At 47.2% G+C, this 26071-nt stretch overlaps 1 protein-coding gene across 1 annotated transcript; it reads left to right on the forward strand.

Annotated features, from left to right (window-relative positions):
- Nucleotides 1–18770: 18770 nt before the first annotated feature.
- Ghrh (growth hormone releasing hormone) lies at nucleotides 18771–23405 on the forward strand. The gene is made up of 4 exons (XM_015504611.2): nucleotides 18771–19017; nucleotides 19230–19334; nucleotides 21053–21172; nucleotides 23152–23405. Exons 1-4 carry the CDS (start codon nucleotides 18935–18937, stop codon nucleotides 23168–23170), a joined length of 327 nt encoding a protein of 108 aa, XP_015360097.1. The 5' UTR covers nucleotides 18771–18934; the 3' UTR covers nucleotides 23171–23405.
- Nucleotides 23406–26071: the final 2666 nt, after the last annotated feature.

Here is a 26071-nt window from a genome sequence, read left to right on the forward strand (position 1 = left end):
CACCAGGACCTTCCAGCAGGTCTGCTACAAAAGAGGACAGGCCACATTTGAATGCTGGGTCATTAGAAGGGGCATCCAATAGAATTTCTATCAGAAGATAAATCACACATCAACATCCCAGAGGATCAACCTTCCTAAGAAAATCCCAACATCTGCCCTGTACTTGAGACCTGGATTTACACAGTTCAAACACCTGAAAATCTTTCTGTAGCAGGCACTGCCTGAGCACTGACTGCATTTCTGATAGAGACTGGGGATAAGACCTTGGGCTCTAGTGTACAGAGACAGATGTAGCAACAAACTGACACAGTAGGATGTTTGAGTTCCGAGTGACACAGGTTTGGCAATCTCAGAAGGCTTCCTAGAGGAGGTGAAAGCTAATCCCCAAGAGAAGGGTACAGCAGAGACAGGACCCAGGCCAGGGCTTGTACTACTCCTACTACCACCACCCCCATGCAGAGTCCAGAACTTCATTTCTCTGAAATGTTCAGTCATGGAAGCAGCACAGACTTCTTGCGCCCAGCATCTGGTTGGTATTAATTACCTCCACATTTATTAAGTGCCCCATTAAACTTGGCTCTGACAGCACAGTTGGCTCCCTGGGTTAAATCCACACTAAATATTCAATTATACACAGCACAAGCAGAATCATATCTGGCAGGGATTAGCTCACTTGTCCCGGGAAGGCGCTTTTCCAGCTGAATAACAATGGCTCCTTTTAATCATGTAGTGTTTTCCTCTTGAGGGACTTTAAGCTGGGCCGTCTCCCAAGGGAGACAGAAACTGGGTGTCATCCTCTCCATTTGTAGTTGATGAACTCCGCGAAGAGAGCTGGCCCTCACCACATAAGCTGGAATTGTACTCCTCCTTCAGGGCCCAGCTCAAATTACTGCAGTCTTGAAGATTTCTTGGTTCCCTCATGAGAACCTCCAGGCAGTGTTTGACCACAAAAGACGCTCTGGCTTAAGAAAAATGGCTGGGCCCTCGCTGCACACGGGGCCCTGTGATGGGTATCTGATCTGCATTTGATCATCTGATCCTCCCAGCAATCCCAAAGGGGTGTTTCCATTTCCCAGCTGATGAAATGGAGGCATAGAGAAGTTGAGTGGTGGGTCTAGGATTAGTTGTACACTAATAAGTGTTACAGCCAGCCTCAACACCAGGTCTGCAAGCCCACGCACAAGCCTGGTCCATTCACACAGTAAACATGCATTTATTGATCACTTACTATATACACAGGGTTAGGTAGGAGTAAAATACTTTCCAGGGAAGCAGGACTGGGGAAAATATGGTTCCTGCCATATCATCTAGCAAAGAAGACAGATTTAAAATACTCCCACAAAGGATTATTTAATTACTTGTCAGGCAATGTTAGTAGAAGTTTAACTGAGTTAACTCCTGCTCTCTTCCTTCTTGGAATCTCAGTTTTTCCAGCTAGAAAAACAGGATGAAAATAGCAGAAGTCTAGAAGCAACCCCAATGTCCATCAACAGGGGACTGTTAAAATAGAAAATGGTACACAGATCTACACCATGGGATATGCTATTAAGGTTGCTAGCTCAGCTCTTAAGAAGCATGAGGGCTGGGTGCAGTGGCTCAGCGTGTAATCCCAGCAGCTCAGGAGGATGAGGCAGGAGGATCACAAGTTCAAGACCAGCCTCAGAAACTTAGCAAGACCTTGTCTCAAAATAAAAAATAAAAAGTGCTAGGGATGAAGCTCAGAGGTAAAGTTCCCCTGGGTTTGATCCCCAGGATGAAGAAGAAGAAGAAGGAGAAGGAGGCAACCCTAAATGCGGAAGGATCTCTAAGACATATTGAGTGAAAAAACAAGGTACAGAAAAGTGAGGATGGAGAGCTGCTGCTTCTGTGTATAATAAAAGGGGAAGGAAGAAAGGAATGTCCCTTGGTGTGCACAGGCTCTCAGTGAGGATGCACAGAAATAGGGGAGGGGTTCCCTCAGGGAGGAGACCAAGGCTCCTGGAGTTGGGAAGAAACTTAATGTGTGCCATTTTGTGCAAAACTTTTGAGTTTTGCATTCTGTGCACATATCTTCCCCCCAAGATAAATTAATCAATCCAAGAAAAATCGAATACACCATTGTGACGAAGATAAAACTGCAATCCAATTGCTCACACCAGCCTCCCTCCCACTGCTGTTAGATTCCAAGGAGAGGTCAACCATGGCAGTCTCCTGGAAAATCTAAAACCTTTAGAACACATGTTGCTCATAATGAGATGAGAGGGGAAGGGAGGACCAAACAGAGGAGTAAGGAGGAAGAAAAGACAGGAGAAACAAAGAGGCCATGCTTAGATAGAATGACCCACAGAATAAAAATCCACAATCCACAGTTACTTCAGTGCCCCAGAGACCTCCAGGCAGTTATGCTACCTGCCTCTTTCTAGCCAGCTGCCAGGTTGCCATGGTAATGAAACAGCCTGCGTTAAGCTGATTTCTGATTCTGAAAACATTAAAAAAAAAAAGAAAAGAAAAAGAAAAAAAAAGAAAGCTGCAGATGGACAATGAGCAGAGAAGGTGACAGAGTAAAAGGGGGCATCGGGGTGACCTTCTTGGGCTTCATATTTATTCCTCTTTGAAAACTGGTAGGGTGCAAACCTGAGCGTGCATCTGAATGTAGAAGCTAGACCAAACACAGATTTCTGGGTCCTACCCCGAATCCCTGATTCAGTAGGTCTGGGGTAGGGCATTTCTATCATATTCCTTGGAGGGGTGGATACCGCTGATTGGAGACCACATTTTGAAACCACTGTCCTAAGTGATCTCTAAAGGGATCTCCAACACAGGAAGCTGTGAGCAGTGGACCCAGCCCCCATTCACCCCAGACACATCTATTCCTTCCATTGGCCTCCTCTATCATCTAAGTGGCCGCAGTGTCCTAACAGAAGGGCCCAGCATGGATTGCCCGATAGGCAGAGCACCTGGTGTGCCAAGGACTCTAAGGGTAATGTCCGAGGTAGAGGCCAGCACTTCATATAAGCAAGAACATGGGAAGATTGGCCAGCGTTCCGGCAGCCTTTGCCAGAGCTCTCTCATAGGACCAATTAATGAGGTGTGATGGCCACAGGTGCTGCTGGGACAGAGAAAGGCAGCTGCCCAACAAGAGAGAAGCAGAACAAGGGCCAGGGCAAGTGGGAGAGGACTTTAAAATGACAGAAGCCAAGTCTTCAGGCACTGTAGGGACCTCATGGGATCCTGCATCTCCCTGAAACGGAGATAGGCAGACAAATCCAGACCCCAACACACACAGCCTGCTCAATAGGAAGGCAGATAACTGGGTAGACTGCAATATCAACGACGAGATCCCCAAGTTCAAGATTTCTTGTGCATCGACATGTATTTCTAGAGTACCAGCTATGTGCCTGGTTCTGTGCTAGGTGGTGCACACATGGATGTTGAGCAAGACATGGCCCAGTCCTCATGCAGCTGCCCTTTAAGTAAAGTTGCTATTAAAAGAATCATAGAATTCAATGTGCTAAGGTTCTATAAGTGAATGATCTTATTCTTGGAAAATAATGTTCAAATATTTAGGCGTAAAGGGGAGATGCTACCCCCGTTCTACGTGGGCAGCTGAACTTAAGGTCTCTCGTGTGAATTTGCAGGGACACCAATTAAAACACAGACACACTTTACCTTCTGGAGAGTGGAGAAGCTTCTGGATGGCTTCTCCACTCTCGGGCTCAGGCTTCCCAAAGGGGAGAGCAAGAGAAAGTCATGAGAGGCTGGCAAGAGAGAGAGAGAGAGAGAGAGAGAGAGAGCGCTTCGGAAGTGAGCTTTTATTTGGGGGATTCTTGTTCTTTAGAAAGTTCTAACCAAAAAAGGTCAGAAGGGGCAGGGTTACAAGGGACAGGTAAGTGTAATTCAACCTCAGGGGTGACACCTACATCTGAAGACCTTCTATTTCCCGGGCTGGGACAATGCCCAAGTCACCTCGAAATGATTGGTAGTGACAGGTCAGAGCCTTTTGCTTCAGGACTGGAAGGCATGGGTCATTCAGAGTGGCTCCCCGCAGGGCAAGATGTCTAGAGATTATTTGTAAGTGGTTCAGAGAAAAATAACTATTTTTTATAATATATTATTTATATGTGTGTGAGTGCAGATATAACTATGTATATAACATATATGTATTCATAAAGAGTGACAGAGTGACAAAGTAAATGTGACAAAAATGTTAATAATTGTTGAATCCAGGCAAAGAGCATATGGGTTATTTTTTGTATTATTCTTGCATCTTTTCTGAGTCTGACATTATTTCAAAATTAAATAAGAATCACATTAGTACATGAAGAGTTATAACAGTGGTGAACACTGGTTTTGTTTGTTTGGTTTTGTTTTGGTACCGGGGGTTGAACTCAGGGGTGCTTAACCACTGAGCCCCATCCCCAGCCCTATTTTGTGTATTATTTAGAGACAGGGTCTCACTGAGTTACTTAGGTATTCCCTAAATTGCTGAGTCTGGCTTTGAACTCTTGATCCTCCGGCCTCAGCCTCCTGAGCCACTGGGATTACAGGTATGTGCCACTAGGGCTGGCCACTAGTTTTTCAAAGAACACCAGTGTGGAAGGACCTAGAATGTTGTGGCTTGTCTGAAACAGAAGCCAAGGAGGACTTCCTGCAGGGGGCAGGTCTGTAGGAAGGTCTGAGCAGAAATTAAGCAGGGGGGAGGCGCTGCCTCCCAGGAAGGAACTCGGCCCAGCAGAGGCTGTGTGGTGGGAGACAGCTGGGCCCATTGGAGGAACTGAAAACCAAAGTCAGGGCAGCTGGAGCTGAAAGCCTCCACATTCTCTCCTCCATGCCTGGTGGTGGAGCCCGTCAGAGGCAGGACTTGTGCAAGGCTTCTCTTCTGGCCCAGGGTGGAATCTGTTCTGTTTCTCCCTACCCAGTCTGGCTCCCCTCCAACCTCAGTTTTTAAGGCTCTGCTAATACCGCTCCCCAGGCCAAGGTCCCAGCCACATGTAACAACTTGATCTGAGGGCTTTTCACAGCCCCTTCCTTTAGCTCCATCTCAGCCCTAAATCCCTTTAGGTCGACATCCATCAGTCAAACCCTTTACCTGCCAAAGGGGGTCACGGGGAGAAATTTGGGCTGTCATTTCAACTTATTGGTTCAATTTGCTTCCTGGGCTTTAGGCAAGACTCCATCTGTGGACAGCTCGGCACAGCTTCCACATGCTCTGCCTCCACTGCTGATTTCCTGAGAGCTCAATAGGACTGACTTTCAATTTCCTGCAGGGGGTCAACCAAGTGCAACCTTGGTGATTTTGAAGTACGGACTTGCGTAATGAACACATGGTGTCTCCATAGCATCCCTCATCTAGGTTATCCAAAGCATTTTGCAGATGTAGAGTAACATTGAACCAAATCCTGGTAACACTTTCAAAACCCCAGGAGGTAAGTGCCATTTTATTAGGTATTCATCGAACCAGGGAACTCAGAGGGAAACTTGAGGTCTTGTAGTCATTTTATAGAGATGTGAACTAACTTGCCCAAGTTCACAGAGCAGGTTCAGGTTTCTTGATGCCCAGTAGGACAGGGTCCATGTGACCTGTTAATACACAAGGTGCCTGTCATCCAGGAAGCTAGCATTCCAGTCAGCAGCCATGTAATCCCTGATCTATGAAGTGAGCAATTTGTATACCCTTGGTGGGAAATGAGCCCTGTGAATCTGTCTTCTTGTATTTAGCAGCTCCCTGTTCTGTTATTCTTATCTGTTTAGTTTCACTTTAGACCTGGTTCCTATTTCACATTTATGACTAAAGTCCCTTGGGTTTGGAAAAGGGAAGTCAGAAAAGAGAATATTTTCTTTGATACTGTGCAAACCTTTCCATATCCCCCCCTCCTTTATAATATTTCCTTTCCCAGGCCAGAAAAGCTTTTCAAATCTCTTGCATTTCTAATCTCCTGTTCGCCTTGGCTGTAATTATCTTGGGAAAATTTAAATTCCTTATCACAGCACTATGACAATATCAGCTCAAGTTAAACACGCCTTGCTTCCATTCTGAGGTCTTGTCAAATTGCCCTCAATAACTTCCCTTAATAGGAATTATTGTTAGATATTTTTAAAGGGGCAATAATAGGATTGTGACTACGTTAAAGAAAGAGTCCTTATCTTTTTTTGAGATACATATTGAAATATTTGTGGATGAAATGATATGAACTCTGGAGTTTGCTTCAAAATAATCTAGTGGGAGAAGTAATAAAAAAAATGTTTTTATGGTGCTGGGGATGGAGCCCAGGGCCTCAGACATGCCAGGCAAATCCCTGAACACTGAGCTACACCTTCGTCCCTCTCCCAAGTTCTTTTTTGTGGCATCTTGCTCACTTCCATGCTCTCAGCCCCAGTCTTTGAATCTGTTGGTTTGGGATCTGAGGATAGGATTTGCCTCCCAGAGACTCATCAGAAAAGAAAGTGTGGGCCCTGGAGCCAAAGAGGCATAGGTTCAAATCCCATCTCCACTCTGAGGATCGCAGGGACATTTCCTTGTCTAAGTTTCAATTTCCCCATCTGCAAAGTAGAAATAATAAACTGACAGCAAACAGCCTAGATTTCTAATGGATCCTTCTTGTAAAGGTAAAGATAAAAAGGTAAAGAGGTTTGAAAAAAAAAAAAAAACAGGCAAGCTTTCTAAGGTTCCCCACTCTACATGCCCCTTTGTCCCTCAGGGGATCTTCCCCACAGCTTTTCCAAGCTCCAAGCTCAGGATCAGATTCAACGAAGTGTTCCCCTCGCCCTCCTAAGAATGAGTCCTAAGAATCCAATGTGTGCAAATCAGCGCTCATTGCTTCTTCTCTAGCCTGCTCCACCCAAGCATCCTGATTACCCCGCAAGAACCCCCAGCTCATTCCTAACATCCCTTCTTTACCCGCCCCATCCAGATACTCCAGGCCGTGCTCCCATCCTCCAGAGCCCATCCCAAGTGCTCCCCACCACCTCCCTGGTCAGGCCCTGGGTATATCACAGGCCTGGACAGCTGTAAAGCTTACTAACTGGGCTCCCTCCTCCCACCTCTTGGCTGCTGACAACCCTCTCCTTCCAAAACCATTTCTTGGGGCCTTGAAAACCTTCTATGGATTCTCCCCACTAGAACTGGAGAGGCCGAGATTTCTCAGTATGACATTTGACACCCTGCCCAGCTTGGCCTTAATGCATTGTTCCAGAATCACCCACAGTTCCTACCAATGAAGCCACAGGCCTGGGCTTCTCAGTCAATAGTCCCTCACACCTGTGTCAGAATCCCTTAGGGCCTTAGTTAAAATTCCAGGACCCTGAATCCTACTCCACACAACTGAATACAGGGTCTAGGTTTAAGCACACAAAGATCTGAGACCCTTCACTCGAGCTACCCCAAATGACTTTGCTCCCCTAGGACCTGCTCCCGCTGGACTGATTTTCCCCATTTCTGCAAGGCCCTGCCTAAATGCTACGTCCTCTGCAAAGCCTTTCCTGCTCCTAAATAGAGCCAATTCCCCACCCACTCTTCTCCACAGCACCTTGTGCTCACTTCTAATATAGACCGTGCGTGTCACACTGTATGTAATTATCTGCTGAGCTAGAATGAAATCTTCGGTGAAGCAAGTCCACAGATGCCACGAGTCCCCAGCAGAGCCAACAGAACAGAGCGGGTACTTGATGAGTATCAATTCATTGGGTCGTGTATTGCTTTTTCTGTTTCCTGAACAAGCACAACACTTAGCACCGGCAGTGTTATTACACCAATGTCTGGTGGATGGATTATCAACGGATGGTTGAAGGCAGGGATGAATGATGAAATATGCAAATAAATTGATAGATAATGACTTTTCATCATCCATGGATATGGGGACGGTCTAAACTGAAGGACATATAAATTGGGTCAGAGGTCAGGCAGGAGTCTGGACTTTTGCTACACCAATCACAAATGTCACAAATGTCACCATCACCATGATGAATGCATGAAAAGTTTAATGCCATCTTCCATCACATTCTTCCTGTCACTGGCCGCAGGAAATCTTTACTTGTCACATTTGTCACTCCTCCTGGTAGGACCCATAGAGACCCTACTGAGACCACTCAATGGTGAATGTGATATTTGTGGTGGGGCTGGCAGGAGATCAGCCTTAGGTTGCGGAGGCTGAGGCAGCAGGTGGGTGGCACTGCTCTGGGGCAGCAGAGCTCATCTGGAGACAGGCAAGCATCACTCATGACCCTGGCGACCCCATTTACTATCTGTGTGAGATTAAACAAGTTACCCAGGGACATCCAGCTCCCTCCACCACACAACCAGAGCGTTCTGTGTTCCTGACCCTTACAGTTGCTGAATGAGATCGTGTGTGCGTTATGTGACTAGCCTGGATGCTGTTATGCTGCTACAATTCAGGAGAACTCCATTCCTGTCAGCAGCCAGGTGCTTCAGGTTGGTGCTGACCCAGGGTGACAGAAGTAGATTCCAGATTCTGGAGTTTAGACCCAGGTTCTGGCTCAAACAGGGCTCAGCCATTAGGGAGCCAGGAGCTGGGTGGGGCAGGACATGGGGGCTGATTTTCTTTCTGCTCTGTGACCTTGATGTTCAGGGACTAGATGATGCAGGGTGGGGGAAGGTCAAGAGTCTGGGAGCTTGGGGGCTCTGGAGGGAAAAAAAAAAAAAAAACAACCCAGAATTCTGCTTCTGGGCTGGGGGTGGGGGAACTCTTTGGCCTTGAGTCTGAAGCCCAGGTTTTTGGCCACTGGGGCTGTTTGAGTTCCCTTAACTGCACTTTTGTGGCCATAGAGAGGAAGTGAGGCCATAACCCAGCCCTGACATTTCCTTGCCACTTCAGATGGAAAACTGGAAACTGGAGTCCCAGACGGGCCTTGGGTTTGCCCTGTAGTGAGAAAATAAGGGGAACTGACTGTCTGTGCAGGTGCCCTCCTAAGATCCTCCAGTTAAAGACTTCAAGTGTAGGGAGGGGGCACCACCCTATACATGCCCCCTCCTTGCTGGAGTATGTTTTTGTCTGGTGAGTGAGGCTGAGGGCCAGGAGCACGGGCCTTCTCCTTTGGTCTTTCACATAGCTGAGAATATGGGCCAAGAACTAAGAAGCAAGAGAGGTTTTGGTGGCCGAGGAAAAGATGGCATGACAGACCTGACCTAGACCACTTGGTAGTCCCTGGATTTCACAAAGAACAAAGCCCCATGTGTGGGGCCTCAGGCGTGGGTAGCTATCCTGACATCCCCAACAACTGGGGGACAGCGACATCTCCTGGCTGCTTGTGGCCATGACAGCCTCCCTGGTCAGAACCACAGGGCGTTCTGAGACCATCTTGTGCGCCTGATACCTTCAGAATCCTGGAAGGGGGCTGGGGTTGTGGCTCAGCGGTAGAGCCCTTGCCTAGCACATGCGAGGCTCTGGGTTTAAGCCTCAGCACCACATATAAGTGAATGAATAAATAAAATAAAAATATTGTGTCCAACTACAACTAAAAAAATATTAAAAAGAAAAATCCTAGACAAAGAGGTTTCAGCACCTGATTCCACCTGTCCCGAGTGGAGCCCAAGTGCCTTCCCTTCTGACCAGTCCCTTGGTGCTACTTCCATGGCTGCTCTATGGATCACACTCTGATCAGAATGCTTTATGGGCTCTGGGGTGAATCAGATTTGGTCCCAGACACTCCCAGGGTTTTGAGGAAGGAGATAATTTTCCACATATAAAATCACACAAACTGCCTATTGTGATGGTGCAGGCATGTAATCCCAGGGACTCTGGAAGCTGAGGCAGGATTGCAAGATCAAGGTCAGTCTCATTACTTAGCCCTGTCTCAAAACAAAAAATAAAAGATCTGGGGTTATAGCTCAGTGGTTGAGTGCCCCTGGGTTCAATTCTGGGGGATCCAGGAGGATCACACAGTCTCAAGTAAAGGTGGAAGAGGAGAATAGTTTTTGGGAGATGGGATCCCAAGGGATTTCTGAAGGGTGGTCAGGGGTGCAGTCTTCTCCAGGAAGAGAGTGCCTGAGGACCCACAGGAACACTCCCATGCAGCCTGCTTGGCACCTGCGCCAAATCTATCTACCCCCAAACCAACCTGGTGAACATTTATAATTCACCTGTGGCAGGTCCAGAGATTCCAAGTGAGGAAAATGGTGAAATGTCACTCACGGGGTAGCATCTCCAAGGAACCCAGATTCGCTTCATTGATTCACTAAGAACAGTCAACTTCACCGCTTCATTAAAGAGCTGTTGTCATAACCCCAATGTAGACTTTTCCAGAAAGAGACTATGTGGAGACGGAGAAAGGACGAGAGCAGTCTTTATTTTACAGAAGAGGAAACTGAGGTTCAGGGTAATCAGGAGACTTTGCCCGAGGCCACCCAGTAGGGCCACAGCACTGATCCTAGGTTGCCTCACTCTGACACAGCACACAGGAGCACGCACTAATGTGGCATCTGGTGCAGATGATGCCATTAACACAGGCTGGAAGGGCCAGGGGAGGGTCAAGGGAATGTGGGAGTCTGGGGTCCAGGCCTCTCCTTCCCTGCACAGTGGCCTGGGGCTGGGAACACTGCCACATCCAGGGGGTGATGAAAGCAGCTTTTACAAAGCAGGGTCTGAGGCCCTCAGACAAGCCCCCTTTGTGGACTCCTCTTCCTCCCCACCCCCGTGCCCCCCTCGCCCTCTTTGAATAGCTGGCTCACACACACTGGAAATTTGCAACACAAATGCCTGGCTTGTCTCCCTCGCAGGGGAGTCCCACTGTCCCAGCCTTTTGGAGCCTTTTAAAGCTTGCCTTTCTCTGGGGGGCTTTCTTCCCTCAGCTCAAAACCCCAGCCCCTAGAGGCAGCCACGATGGCTAATTAACGCTGTGTTAAAACACGTCCTGGGAAAGAGAGCCCGGCAGCAAGCTGGGGGTTCTCACCGCGGACCAGGACAAGGCCAAGGCGAGGCGGGCGGTGGGAATCCGCACAGGGGGCTGGGCTCTCGTTCTCAGGACCCTTTCTGGTTTTCTCCCCGCATCCTCCTTTTCAGTGGGCTTCAGAATTCCCCCACTCCCACCTCTCCCCAGCCACGCTGCCTGGCTTTCAGCGCCCAGCTCTGGACATAAACTATAATAACAGCTACCTCCTGCCGAGACATGAGGTTTCAGACATAAGGATATTTCAGACTCTCCCAACTACCTGGGGAGGCAGGCATTATCACCCTCATGGAGCAGATGTGATAACCCAAGCTCAGAGATATTAAGTGCCTCACCCAGAATCACATAGCTTGCTAGGGGCTGAGCTGGGTTTCAAACCAAATCCATTCACCCACCAGGAGCCTGTTTTAGGCTCCTAATGATGTGTTCCCAGTTTTATGTGACTTCTTCCTTCCCCAGATGCTTTGAGAACTTATGATGTGTCCCTCTCTGGTTCTACCTGCCAGGTAATTACCCAGCCTCTGCCTCCAGCAGCCCTTTGAAGACAAGCATGATGTCCACCTATTCTAGTGCCCAGGAAGATGCCATGAAGAGGATAAAAGCCCACCCACTCCCCTAGTACAGAAATGGGACCAGGTCACTCAGAGGTGGATAGCTAAGGCAGCCATCCCCATGCATGTGAGTCTAATTAAGTATTTCATAGGGGTCTGCAGGATGAAGAAATAAGTGTTTATTTCAGAACTGGCCAGGCAGCCCTCTACCCTGCTGCTGGCAATGGAAATGGCACAATCACTTTGGAAGAGTTAGGTAGTTTCTTAAAAAAGTGAACATTCACTTATCATACAACCCAGCAATTCCGCTCCTAGGTACCCACACAAGAGCGATGAAATGAAATTGTTTGTTCTCATAGAATCCTGTATGCAAATATTCATAGCTGTATTATTCCCTCTCTGGAATGAACCTGAATGTCCATCAAGGTGAATGGGTAAACAAACTGCTGCACACCCATACAATGGAATTTAAAGGAACCACACTATGGATACGTACGTGGATCAATGTGGGTCTCAACAACATGATGCGGAATGGAAGAAGCCTGATACCAAAGGTTCATGTTGATGAACCAAAGGTTCACATGATTCCTTTCATGTGAAGTCCTAGAAAAGGGAAAAACCTTAGAAATAGAAGGCAGAGGGATAGTGGCCTGGGTGTGAGGGCAGGAGTGGAGATGGACAGCAAAGGGGCTGGAGGACCCAGGTGCAGTGGTGCACACCTGTAGTCCCAGTGACTCAGGAGGCTGAGGCAGGAGGAGTTCAAGTTCAAAGTCAGCCTTAGCAACTTAGCAAGGCCCTAAGCACCTTAGCAAGATCTTGTCTCAAAATGAAGCTGGGAATGTGGCTCAGTGGTTAAGACCCCCTGGGTTTAATCCCTGGGCAAAAGGGGGGGGTGCTGGAGAAACTTTGAGGGAATGAAACATTCCAAAAATAGGATTGTGGTCGGGGTTGAACAACTGCACACATTCATGCGAACCCATGGAACTGTAGACTTAAAGCAAGTGAGCTAGCACTGAGAGTGTGGCTCAGTGGTAGAGGGCTCGCCTAATCTGCACAGGGACCTGTGTTGAGTGCTCAGCATTGTGAAAATAAATAAATAAATAACAGCTTTATGAGCTGGGCACAGTGGCACACACTTATGATCCCACCTACTCAGGAGGCCGAGGCAGAAGGATCACAAGTTCAAGACCAGCCTAGGCAATTTATCAAGGATCTGTCTCAAAATTATTAAAAATGAAAAGGGCTGGGGATGTAGCTCAGTGATAGATACAGCAGCCCTGGGTTCAATCTCCAATATTGAAAAAAAAGTGAGTTTTATGACATGCAAATGTACATCAATAGAATGTAAACGTTGTTTTCTTTTTTTTTTAATATTTATTTATTTATTTATTTTTTAATTTTTTTTAGTTCTCGGCGGACACAACATCTTTGTTTGTATGTGGTGCTGAGGATCGAACCCGGGCCGCACGCATGCCAGGCGAGCGTGCTACCGCTTGAGCCACATCCCCAGCCCCGTAAACGTTGTTTTCAAAGGTGTTAAAAGAACTGACAGGGCAGGGAACATCCTTAGGAGAACCTTAGCTTGTTGTGGGACACTGACTTGGAAGTCAGACTTGGAGCCCTGGCCCCTGACCAGACAGGCAGTGTAACCTTGCTGTCCCCCTGTTGCCTCGTTTATTACAATAAGAATAGCAATGGTGACTGTCATTTTGTGAGGCTTACTCTGTGCCACCCCTATTTGGGGACATTGTCAAAATAAGGCTCGCCCCACAGCCGCCTGTTACTCCCATTCTAGAGAGGAGGAAGCTGAGGTCAGGCACCACGTCAACAAAGCCTGGCCAGGAGCTTCCACTGGGGCTGATTCTAAACCTCATGGCTTCTCAAGAGTCCCAGCTACCCTCTGGCCCAGCATATGTCCTTGATGCCCGCTCTCCAGGACCCCCAGTGCATTCGGTGCCATAACCCCACACCTCTGTACAGAGCCCAGTGCCCTGGGGTTTCAGCCACTTCATCTCCTGCCTTGACCTGTCACCCCACTCTGTTTTGTTTCGTTTTTAGTGATGTTTATTCTAAAGCCATCGTCCCATTCTTAATCGTTGGGGATTTGTCCTGTCTTGCCCACCGTGTCCAGGCCAGCAGGGTGACATTCCCCTTAGTCCTTGCTTCTGTGGGGAACACACCGTATTTGTTCTATGACTCAGTTCAGGCTAAGAAGCAAGATCACCATGTATCTTTGTTTAGAAGGTCCTCAGAAACTACTGGCTTCTAACAGTGACCCGTAGAGGTAACTCAGGTACAGGCCAAAGGGGTCTCCATCGCTCCCTCTTTAACCAGAGAAGCCCCACTTATTTTTTCCATTTGGGGGTCTCAGAACACAGCCCAAGCTGGCCTTGAACTCTTGGCCTCAACCTCCTGAGTAGCTGGGACCTCCTCTCCCAGAAAGCCCCATTTTTAAAAATCTGCTTTATATACTATGATTACATAGACTTCCAAAAAAAGGAATCTTTTTTTTTCTTTCTTTTTTTTTTTTCCCCAAGTGTGAAAGTTGCTGTTCTATGCCAATTCTGAGTTTCCAAGTGTAGACCTGAGGCCTGGGGGTAAAAGGAACTTGCAGAGGGTCACAGAGGTCATGATTAACAGGCACTAGCGAGGTGGAAGGCCTCTGGACTCAGGCTTAGAGCTCTTTCCATGCTTCCACCAGAGCTGCACGGGGAACCGGAGCCTCTGCCTCGTGCACTTTTATGCCATTCCTTAGTTATAGGCTAGAAAAATCTGGAACATAACAACTCTCCCCGGGTCTTTCATCTCCTTCCTCTCTCTTCACACTTCTTGGAGGCAACTGCATGTTCCGCCGCCTTGACATGTGAGGACGGCTGCTCCCTGGGCGGGCTGCGGAAATGGGCCTGCGATGGCTGCAGGTGCAAATCAAATAGAGGAAAATTCTGATAATTGGACGACAAGGGAGGTAGCAAGTGATTTTCCTCACTAAGGGCGACAAACACTTATTGGTAATGTTGTGTAACCCAAAAGTGAAATAAAGTTACCCGTGGACAAAACAGACACTGAACTTTTCCAAAGGCACATTTATCTCGGAGAATAAATGAACCCTTGGAGTCTCGCTGTCACCAGTCCCACAATTATTAGAGTAGCGGTATCGTGCTCTCTGTTTGTCTCAGAAAAACATGACAACTTCATACTCTGCTCACCCCCTCAGGGATAAAGGGCAAGTTTGCTCTAAGTCCTAATTTACAAGGGGCAACACTTCGTCCCCCTGGTGGGGTTGTCGATGTGATGCTAAAAATGGTGCTCGGGTTGACTTGTGGGTAATTGATTCTCTGACGCTGACAACGCTCAGGAAAATGAAGGTATAAATAAATGATGGAGCGCCACACAGCCTCGGAGCGGACGCACAGCCCGAGGTCGGTGGAACTGGAACAGCACCTCGTAGCAGAGGGAGACCTGCCACCTGGAAGGTGAGAGCAGGCGGCCCTGGGGGCTGGGCGGGATGTGGGCAAGAAAAGTTGACATTGTCACCAACTAAGAGACACTGAGTCAATGAGGGCCATCGCCATCATCGCCGAGGATGGGTGAGTACATTTGGGTCCCAGTCTGGGGGAAATGAAGAAATGACCCCTCATTAGGGGTTCTGGAACATGCTTTCCATGGTTGGCACCATCTGGATTGGCCTGGATGTGTGGCACCTTGCCCCGTGGAGAAGTTGCAGAAGCCTGTGGGAGGCGAGGGAGGTCTCAATGCCGTGGGGCAGATTCTGGGGCAAGCCGTGCGCTGGATGGATTCCTGTCAACGCTGGGGGCTCTGCCATGGATCAGAGAGGAGCCAAGTGGCTGTGCAAATCAATACCGTCCATTGATCGCTGGAAACCAATTCAGCACAATTGCCTGGAAATTGATAACGTTTTCCTTTCTTGTTCAATAGCAGGCGTACTCCTTTCTCTAATTTTTAGACACAATTATCTGCCCTTGGAGCCTTCCATTATCCCACGCCTGTCCCTTGAGCCTGGCTTGAATGATCCTGAAGTGTGTTTTTCATTTGTTTCTTTGTTTTTTGTTTGTTTTTCACCAAAAGCTGCCTTAAATCCTTTCTAGAAGATGGTGGGCATCATTGTTTTGAATGATGGCTCAAGATGTTTTCTCATTAAAAGCTTAGATTTGGGGGTGCAGCTCAGTGGTAGAGTACTGCCTAGCTTGTGCAAGACCCTGGGTTCCATCCCCAGCACTGCAAAAACAAATTTAGATTTTATTTTATTTTTTAACTTGGAACACTATTGGTGGCATGGCTTATAAACAGGGTCAGGAGATCAATGCTTTGGGGTTCTCAATTCCAAATCAGATATTTTAAAAAGGTAAAAAAGAAAAAAATTCTCTAGGTTTTCAAAAGTAGCCTTGCCAATTTGGGTGTTTGTGACCAGATGTCTGCTGTGAGCTAAAGGTATCTGCAGAATCCTCCTGGCATTCATAGCAGGAAGGTTGGGAAAAGATGGTAACTGGTGAGGATCAAGCACCTGAATTCAGAGGATCTCAGATATAATGAGTCACAGAATTAGCACTGCAGAAAGCTACTGTAATGAAGAAGGAAGGGTTCAAACTCTAGAATGCCCTTGAGCATCCATTTGCTGTCAGTGTGGTTGCTGGGTTCAGGGTAGGCTTCGTTCAGTGAATTTTATCTCATTAGATTGTGCTGTGGGGTGTGTCTGTCAATAGCTATTTTATCCTTTGTGACGCAACTTGTCTATATTTTACCAGAGGCTAGATAATTCCTATCTCTGTGCAGTGGAATTTGGGGAGCCCATGGATTAGGACTAGGTTTGCAAAGCCCCGGGTGGCTGGGTGTCTGAAGGCCCCCTGTGGCAGGGGGCGTGGTTTATGGAAAATGTTGAGCTTCTTGTCAGACCAGAATGTGTGGGTCCTCAGTCTTGTTTTGAACAAATGGGGTGTTCCTTGCTTTCTATAACTGGCTCCCCAAAGTCTCTCAGGAGGTTATTTTCAACTCTGTGAAACCACTGGGTATGCAGAGGGAGGTGCCAATCAAGCAGGTGTCCCTGTTTGATCCCCTTTTGACTTCCTCAGAGGCCCAATGACAAAGAGTAAAAGATTTCCATTTCTTCAGACCCTTTCCCATGTGCAGGTGATGAATCTGAAGCGCCCATGAATAGGGAGCGCTGTGAATAGGGTATTGTACATGAGAAGCTGCCTCAAGGAGCAGGAGGAAGTCTGCTGGCCTGGGAATTAGGGGCCCATTCTGTAGTGCCCACTCCAAAGTTAATTTTGATGGAGGACCATGGAAAAAGGCCCTTCTCCTCTCTGGGCTCGTTTCTTCCTCTGTAAAACGAGGGTGGCAATACCTACTCCAGGGCCAGTGTGGGGGGGCTGCGCAGGACAGGGGGAAGGGGGGCTGGGGATCATATGTGCCAGCCCTGGGCTAGGAGGCAGGGGAGAAATTAGCCAAAAGCAGGGGCCTGGGGTTTACTGGGGAAGGAGTCTGAGCAGGAAAGATGGTGATCAGCCCAAAGCTTTAAAAGATGAACAGCCAAAAAAAAAAGCAAGAAAACCGGGCTGTTCCAGGGGGCAGAAAACTCAGTGGTTTTTGACAAGGGGGGCTCCTTGTCTCCAAGGATCTCCTTGCTTAGAAAATTCCACCTCTTGGGCTGGGATTATGACTCACAGGTAGAGCACTTACTTACCATGCGTGAGGCACTGGGTTCGATCCTCAGCACCATATAAAAATAAAATAAAGATATTGTGTCCACCTATAACTAAAAAATAAATTTAAAAAAAGAAAAGAAAATTCCACATCTTGAGAGGCAGCCCAGGTCAGGTGTGATATGGTGTGAGGAGGATAGAAGGCTGCAGGCCCTTGGGCCGAGGAGCAGAGTCAAGTGCAAGTGTATTCAAAGGGCTCAGCACAGGGTTCAGGTGTGAATCTCTCGGTGGCACAGCAGGCAGATATGAAAGACGCAGCCCTGGGGCAGATACCAGGTTCTCTTCTGTAGCTCCAGTCCTTATCGTAAAGGAAATGTTTAACAAGGGGCTGGGGTTGTGGCTCAGTGGTAGAGTGCTCACCTAGCATGTGCAAGACCCTGGGTTAGATCCTCAGCACCACATAAAAATAAATAAAATAAAGGTATTGTGTCCAACTACAACTAAAAATTAAATTAAAAAAAAAAATGTTTAACAAGCAGTCATGAATCAGTGGCAGGGATATGTTCTGAGAAATGCACCATGGGGCAATTTCATTAAGGTGCAAACGTGATAGGCTATGTTTACACAAACCAAGATGGTGACGGTTCTCTCACTGGGCAGTGCAATCTTATGGGACCACCATTATATATGTGGGCTGTTTGGCCAAAACACTGTTATTCGGCACGTGGCTGTATTAAGAGGCGAGGGGGATTTAGGTTTGACACAATGAGAAAAACATCCTCATGGTAAGAACAGCCCAGAAAAGAGCCAGACTGGAGGTAGCGAGTTCCCTGTCATTCACTGACAGCGAGTGCTCCCCTTGGAGGAACTGGAGGACTCCCTGGGGAGGAGGGGTGCCTCTCAAGGAGGGTCTGACCACTGATGCCTGAAGGGGCTGCTTCCTCTGGCTCTGGAGGGGCAGGGGTCTCGAGCCACAGTGGGCAGTCTCCATGGGTGTTCCTTCAGAGCCCAGGCATCCCTGGGTTAGTGGAGACCACAGAGTTCTGCCACACTGGCTTACTTGGGCTCTCAGATCCTTTCAGGACTAAAATTCCTTCTGTGAAACCTGAACATCTGAGAGAGATTTACAAGCTTACTCCCCTCCCTCCAACTCCACAATGAAAGAAACAAGTTGAGCTTACCCTCCAAGTGGGTCAATATTAAGTGACACAGCAAAAGTTTCTAGAGAGTTCCTTATGTGCCAAGCTACTCTCTTAGGTGCCTCAACTCACCTGATCCTCACAAGGACCCCATATAGGTGACACTTATCGTCTCTGTTTTAGGGTGGGGGAAACTGAGGCCCAGACAGGTAAAGTCACTCATCTTGGGACACACATTTAAGTGACATTTGAGCCAGGATTTGAACTCAAATGTCTGTCTCAGAGCTGAACTCTCACCCTGCTAGCTGCTGTCACGGCTATGCTGAATAGTGGCACTAAGGGAAGGCACTCTCTTCTCTACTTTCCCTCGTGAGGATGAGTTCTGCTTCTTGTCCCCGAACAGCAGGGTGTGACTTCAGCACTCTCTCTGGTTTTTCTGTTCTCCCTGATGAGATGGCCAGGGTAACTTTATCATGCCCATTTGCCACACGGAGAAATCAGAGCTGGCAGAGGCAGAACTTGAACCCAGGTCTGCCTGGCTTCCAGCATCTGGGTTCTTTTTCCTACGGCTTCCAAAGGATGAGGATGGAGACTTACCATGGAGCCAAATCCAGTAGGCAAAGGGCATCCCTGTGGCCATGGCTGCTGCCGCCCCTGACCATCCCCTCTTGCTCTTTTGCAGGTGCCTCCCTGGGGGACAAGGATGCCACTCTGGGTGTTCTTCTTCTTGATCCTTACCCTCAGCATCGGCTCCCACTGCTCCCCATCTCCCTCTCTGCCTCTCAGGTAAGCAGCCCCTGGATCCTTGTACCTCTGAGCCATCCCTGCACATCTCAGGGAGGGGACCAGACACTGAGTCCCAGAGGTCATTCAGCCAGGGTGAGTCCCTGAGGATGAGCAAGACAGGGGGCAACAGAGGACCTTGCAGAGGCGTGGCGAGTCTGGCTCCCATCGTCCACTCTCCTGCCCCCACACCAACCTCCGACTCCTTCACATAGGATGCGGCGGTATGCAGATGCCATCTTCACCAACAGTTACCGGAAGGTTCTGGGCCAGCTGTCTGCCCGCAAGCTGCTGCAGGACATCATGAGCAGGCAGCAGGGGTAAGCAAAAAAATTCTCCCACACAGCTGTGCATCAGAGTTTGGAAGGCCTGATGCAGGAGGCCAGGGACCAAGTTTGGTCTCCTCCCTGACTTAGCATCTGTCATTGCTGGACTCTGCACAGCAGAGGGGCCCCAGCATCAAGCCTCAAATTGCTTCTACACCCATCGTGTGCTTTTTCCTTTGCGAGGCTCCATCAGTAAGTGCTGATGGCAGTTACCGTTCAAACATGGCTGTGTCAGAAACAAGCCTGCACAGAACATGGACGCCAGCACTATACTAAGCACACAGAAAGCCCTTGGCAGTGCTAGTCACTATTCTTAGTTTCTTCTCTGATCATTGGAACAACTCAACAAAGTAGGGACTCTCAGCCCCTCTGTACAGATCCACTAATGACCTCTAAAGGACACAGAACCAAACAGTGGCAGAGCTGAGATCCAAATAGCCCGATTCCACATCCTATGTATTTGCTGTACTTTTTATTTTGAAAAATCTCAAACGTACAAAAAAAAAAAAAAGTAGCAGCAATAGTACAGACTTCCATCTGCCCTTCCCTGCATTCAGCAATTCCTAACATTTTACTACATTTGCCTCCTCTGTGTCCATAGCTAGGTATAGATTCATACAAACACGTACACACGCGTATTATTATTCTTTTGAATATCATTTTTGCTGAACCATTTGAGAGCACAGTGCAGTCATCATGACTCTAACCCTTGAGCACATCTGCACATGCTAACAAACCTACCAACAGGATATCCCCTTACACAATCGCAGAATAATCATCACTTAGAACCCATATTCATATTTCATCGGTTATCCCCAGATGTCCTTTATAATTATTTCTTTTTCTGATCTAGGATTGTGTCCAGGAACATAGGTTTCATTTGGTCGTCAGGTCTCATTAGTTTCTCTTAATCTGGAAGAGTTCCAAAGACTTTCATGGCATTGACATTCTTTTTTTTTTAATATTTATTTTTTTAGTAAATATAAAAATAAATAAGTATTTTATTTATTTTTATGTGGTGCTGAGGATTGAACCCAGAGCCTCACATGTGCTAGGTGAGTGCTCTACCGCTGAGCCCCAGCCTCTCCCCCACCCGCATCGATATTCTTGACTAGTAAAAGCCAATGCTCTAGATAGACCATCCCTCGAAGTGAACCAGCAGAGGCAGCCTCATCATTAGATTCAGGTTAGACACTCACACAGATGTTAGTGTGTCCTTCTTAGTAACCAGTACCAGTATCCATTATTCATGGATTATTGGTGGATGGTAAATTTGATCACTTGGTTAGCATGGTGTCTGCCATTGCTTGTCTGCCAGATGAGTTAGTAATCTGGGAGGGATTTTTGGGCTATGTGCGTTTCCATGGTGCACTCTTCTTCTGTACGCCCTGATTGTTGTGTGGAAGAATCCACATCAGATATTTTTTTTTTTTTTAAGAGAGAGGGAGAGAGAGGGAGAGAGAGAGAGAGAGAGAGAGAATATTTTAATATTTATTTTTTTAGTTTTCGGCGGACACAACATCTTTGTTTGTATGTGGTGCTGAGGATCGAACCCGGGCCGCACGCATGCCAGGCGAGCGCGCTACCGCTTGAGCCACATCCCCAGCCCCACATCAGATATTGAATTAGGCATAGGGATGCTCACCCGTGTGTCCACATCCTACCCAACCCCAACCCCAACTGTTTCTCCTTCTCTAACCACAAAGAGAGAGAGAGAGGAACCAGGAGCAAGGAGCAAGGGTTCGGCTCGGCCGCCAGGTGGACAGCATGTGGGCAGACCAAAAGCAGACAGCACTGGAGAGCATTCTGGTGGCCCTGCTGCAGAAGCACAGGTAAGGATGTGTGTGTGTGTGGTCTAGGGACCTCAGAGGCTCCTTCCCCATTCTCTCCAAAGGCTAGAGTCTCTCTGCCCCAAACAGAACAAGCTCCTTCTTTTCCTTTTATACACATCAAGAACAGAAGGACTGCAATCCCAGCTGTTTGGGATGCTGAGATGGGAGGATCCCTTGAACCTGTGAGTCTGAGACAAATGTGGACAGCATAGACCCCTATCTCTAAAAAAAAAAAAAAATAATAATAATAGAATAGAGGAAGGAGAGGAAATGTGTGACAGGTGACAGAGATTGAATATTATCTACTGCTGTATGTCCCGTGTATATCAACAGGCCAAATTCAATGTCTGTGCCCTAAAATGTCACTCACTGAATGGTTTTGGGCCAGATCCCAGAAATCTGAGTTTCAACAAATGTCCCAGGTGATTCCCATGTAGGCAATCTGAGAGGTATGCCCAGGCTTCTCTGCCAAGTTCACAAAACTATAAAGCCAAAGGCAGGCCGGCCTTCTCACGCCCAGTGGTAGACCAGCTTGTACAAGTGCACTGTCCTTAGTGGGAGAGATGGTCACAACAGTTATGTCCCACCTCACTGACCCTCATATTCACACTGGGAGTCAGGGAAGATCATGAATGAGTTTTCCCATTTTACAGAAGAGGAAAAGTAAGGCAAAGAAGAGGCCACAGCTGGCCTCAAGTCAGGGACTGGCAAGCCCAGATTTGCTGTCCTCCCTGGAATGTCTCTACACAAACTGTAGGGTTTTTTTTTGTTTGTTTGTTTGTTTGTTTTGTTTTTTTGTGTGTGTTTGTGTTTGTGTGTGTTTGGAGAATAACTGCTGTATTTTAGAGCCTGATTTTATTTTATTTATTCATTTATTTTTGTGATACTAGGGATCGAATCCAGGTTTGCTCTATCCTGGCATCTTTAAACTTTTATTTTGAGATGCTGAGGGTCCCACTAAGCTGCTGGGTTGCCTAGTCTCCTGAGTAACTGGGATTATAAGTGTGTGCCACCACACCCGGCCCCCAGAACCCGATTTTGAATGGACCACAGGCAGACCTAGGGGCTAAAGACCAACTCCCTGCCCATAGCAAGGGGGGCTTCCTGATTTCTTCCTCCAAGAAAGGAGCAGGTTAGCGCTGCCCTAAAGTCCCAAGGCTAGGATTCTAAAAACAATGTCTCTCAGAAGGATGCTCTGAGGCCACTCAGGTAATCATTTACCTTCTGTCTCTCTCTAGACCGCCCTAAGCAGGAGTGGCCCCAAGGAGGGCCAATCCTAAGAGCTGGGGCTTTGTTCTGCATGTTAAAAGCCAGAGGCTTCACAGAGCTCTTTGGAAGGGCATGGAGGCCACTCCAGCCATTGTTCCCTTGCAGTTCAGCTGCTACCAATTTCATGTTGTCACTAAGTCTGCCTGAGAAAACAGAACGAGTGGCTAGAGGGTTACAGTTCAGGCACACTTGTGCCCCCCACACCTGTGTCCTCACAGCCGAGGTTCAGGGTTAGGTACCCTCCAAGGGCCATCCAGGACTACTATGTGCCATGTTCCAGGCTGGGGACCCACAATGGTCAGGACAGAGGCAGCCTCCTGGCATTCATAGCACACTGAGGTGGCAGGACTTACCTAAGAGCTGCACAGTGGATTATTGAACTTGTGATCAATGGAAAGAGAAGTAGGGGTGTGGTGCATGTCTGGTTGGGTGAAGCTGACTCTGTCTGGGGATTTGAAGTGACTTCTTCAAGGAGGAGTGACCAGTCCAGGGTCTCCTTGAGAGCCAGTTGGCAGGGTAGAAGCTGAGAATGGGGTCTGCTCTGCTGACAGGCATGAGCATCCTCCCCTCTGCCCTGTGGCTGCCCTGTGCTGTCTCGTGAAGCGAGAGGCCAGCTCCTGGCCAGCAGGCCCATCCCCTGGTTCCAGGTGTCCCGCCCTAACTTGCCCTTCCTTCAGTCTCCAGACTGAGCCTTCTGTTTCTTTCTGCAGAGGGAATTCCCAAGGATGAAGACCTCAGCTGGGGCTCAGACCACCTGGAGCCCAAACACAACTGGATCCAGTTAATCCTATTTCACTTCTGACCTACTTTTTCCTTTGTAAATACAATAAAATTCCCCCATACTGGTCTGCATTTCAATCTTATCTACAGCCTATTTTTTTTTTTAGGTCTTATAGAGTTATATTTCCCAAAGTGGCCTTACAAGGTATAATTAAAAAAAAAAAAAAATAGCTAAGGCTGGGGATGTAGTTCAATGGTAGAGTGCTTACCTAGCATGTGTGTGGCCCTGGGCTCAAGCCCTAGTACCATAGGAAAAAAAAAAAAAAAAGAAGAAGAAGAAAAGAAAGAACGAAAGAAGAGAAAAACCTGGGCTGGGTTTGTGACTCAGTGGTAAAGCACTTGCCTAGCATGTGTGAGGCACTGAGTTTGATTCTGAGCACAGCATATAAATAAATAAAAGTTCACTGATAACTAAAAATATATATATATATATATAGATAGATAGATATATATAGATATATATATAGATAGATAGATAGATAGAAAAAGAAAAGAAAAATCTAACATTTACCAAACATAGAGGGCCTGCTGAGCAGCTTCATGAACAGAACCACAGAACCTCTCCTCTTCACACAGCCTCTCGGCAAGCTGGCAAGTATTGTGATTCTTAGACCAGGAACTGAGGTGCTGAAAGGTTAACCAAACTGCACATGGTCTCCTCTGGAAAGTGAGAGAGAAGGGATGCAAACCCAGGCTGCCTGGCCCAGAACCAGGCTCTCAGCCATAGGTCTCTGCCCTGTGTCAAGTCACCCTTCATCCACTGGTGACTGGCTCATCCTTTTATTCATTCAACAAATATTTATAAGCCAGGCATGATGGTGTGTATCTGTAATCCCAGCAACTGCAGAGGCTGAGACAGGCAGATCACAAGTTCAAAGCCAGCCTTAGCAACTCAGTGAGGCCCTAAGCAATTTAGTAAGGCTCTGTCTCAAAATAAAAAATACAAAGGGCTGGGGATTTAGGTCAGTGGTAAAGTGACCCAAAGTACCAACCTCCAGTACCAAAAAATAAAAAAATAAATATTTATGCATACACTGTGGTCCTCTTCTAGGCATTGAGGAAACACTTATGAGCAAAGTCCCTGATCTCACAGACCGTTATTCTACCGGGGGAGGGTAACAAAAACAAGTAAACACCCAATGGTATGTACAAGGGACAAGCTTTGAATGGGATAGGAGTGTTGGAGGGTGTTAGTTTATCTCCACTGTGTACATGTGAAGGCCTCACTGATGGTTTGACATTTGAGTCAAGACCCAGAGGAGTGGGGGTGGTTGGCTTTGTGAATATCTAGGTAGGGTGAAAATCCTCACAAAGGCGCTGAGACAAGATCATGGAAGGAGGAATATCAAGGTCAGTGTGCCTGGCTAGAGCAGAGCCAAGGCGTGGGTGAGAGGAAGGGAGGCTGAGGGAGTGGGAGGCAGCTCATGGGAACCTGTGGAGGGGTTCAAGACACAATGTTAGGGGCTGGGGATGTGGCTCAAGCGGTAGCGCGCTCGCCTAGCATGCGTGCGGCCCGGGTTCGATCCTCAGCACCACATACAAAGATGTTGTGTCCGCCGAAAACTAAAAAATAAACATTAAAAAATTTCTCTCTCTCTCTCTCTCTCTCTCTCTCTCAAAAAAAAAAAAAAAAAAAAAAAAAAAAAAAAAGACACAATGTTACCAAATCGAGTTGTAGAGCTCCAAAGTGGATTCCTCACAGTGATTCATGGATTGCGCGGCATCCTGCAAGGACCTCCAATGAACTGGGTAGCAGTGGCATTGTAGGTCAAATGGGCTGAAAAAACAAAAATGGAACAAAAAGCATGCTGGTTGTTTCAGAGATACTTTCTTTATAGGGTTGAAGCAGAGGGGACTTCCTTATGCCAGCTCAAATTGACCAGGCCCCTTAGATTGCTTACTGTGAATCTCCTGAGTTTTGGAAAACCACCCCTTTGAAAAGTTCTTTGATTACTGTTCTGGTTTGGTCTGATCTGTTGGAGCCTACTGCAGCCCTACACAATGGCCTCCCAAACAATTTGTTTAATATGGTCATTGTGGGGACTCGGATCTCACTCTTGGTGACATGGAAGTCCTCATGGAGTTAAGCAGAAGAGTATAATCTGACTGATGTTTAAAGTCACTCTCAGAGACCAACTGAAGACAAGAAGAAGGGAGGGGACTGGGACTATGGCTCAGGAGTGGAGGTCAAAGTCTTATTTGAGTAGGTTCAAGAGAAAATGGGAGAAGAGGAAGCAGAGCTGGGAATCCTGGCTTTCCAACACAGTGGCCATTATACACATGTGGCCATCGAACCCTTGAAATGTTGCTACCAGGGCTGGGGCTGTGGCTCAGTGGTAGAGCGCTTGCCTAGCATATGTGAGACACTGGGTTAGATTCTCAGTACCACCTACAAATAAATAAATAAAATAAAATTAATTTCATCAACAACTAATTAAAATATTAAAAAAAATATTGCTAACAAACTGAGATGTGCTTTAAGTGTAAAATAAACACAGGATTTCAAAGACTTAGTCTGGAAGAATAGTGCAAATATCTTAATATTTTTACATTGATAACATATTAAAATAATATTTTGGATATGTTGAGTCAAATAAAATATATTAAAATTAGTTTGTCTGGTGTTATTTATCTTGGCAGCACTGAGAATAAACCTAGGGTCTCATACATGCTAAGCAAGTGCCCTCCCACTGAGCTCTACTACCTGCCCCTCATTTTTATTTTTTTGTTGTGGTATTACAATATGTACCATCACCTATGTGGCTTATTGCCATCTCTAGCAGAGATGATTTTTTTAAGAAGTATTACCAAAGATGCTTATACTGAAGCCACTAACTAACCAGAGGTCCC

This window comes from Marmota marmota, unplaced genomic scaffold (assembly GCF_001458135.2).
Source record: "Marmota marmota marmota unplaced genomic scaffold, marMar, whole genome shotgun sequence".
In the NCBI taxonomy this organism is placed as follows: Eukaryota; Metazoa; Chordata; class Mammalia; order Rodentia; family Sciuridae; genus Marmota; species Marmota marmota.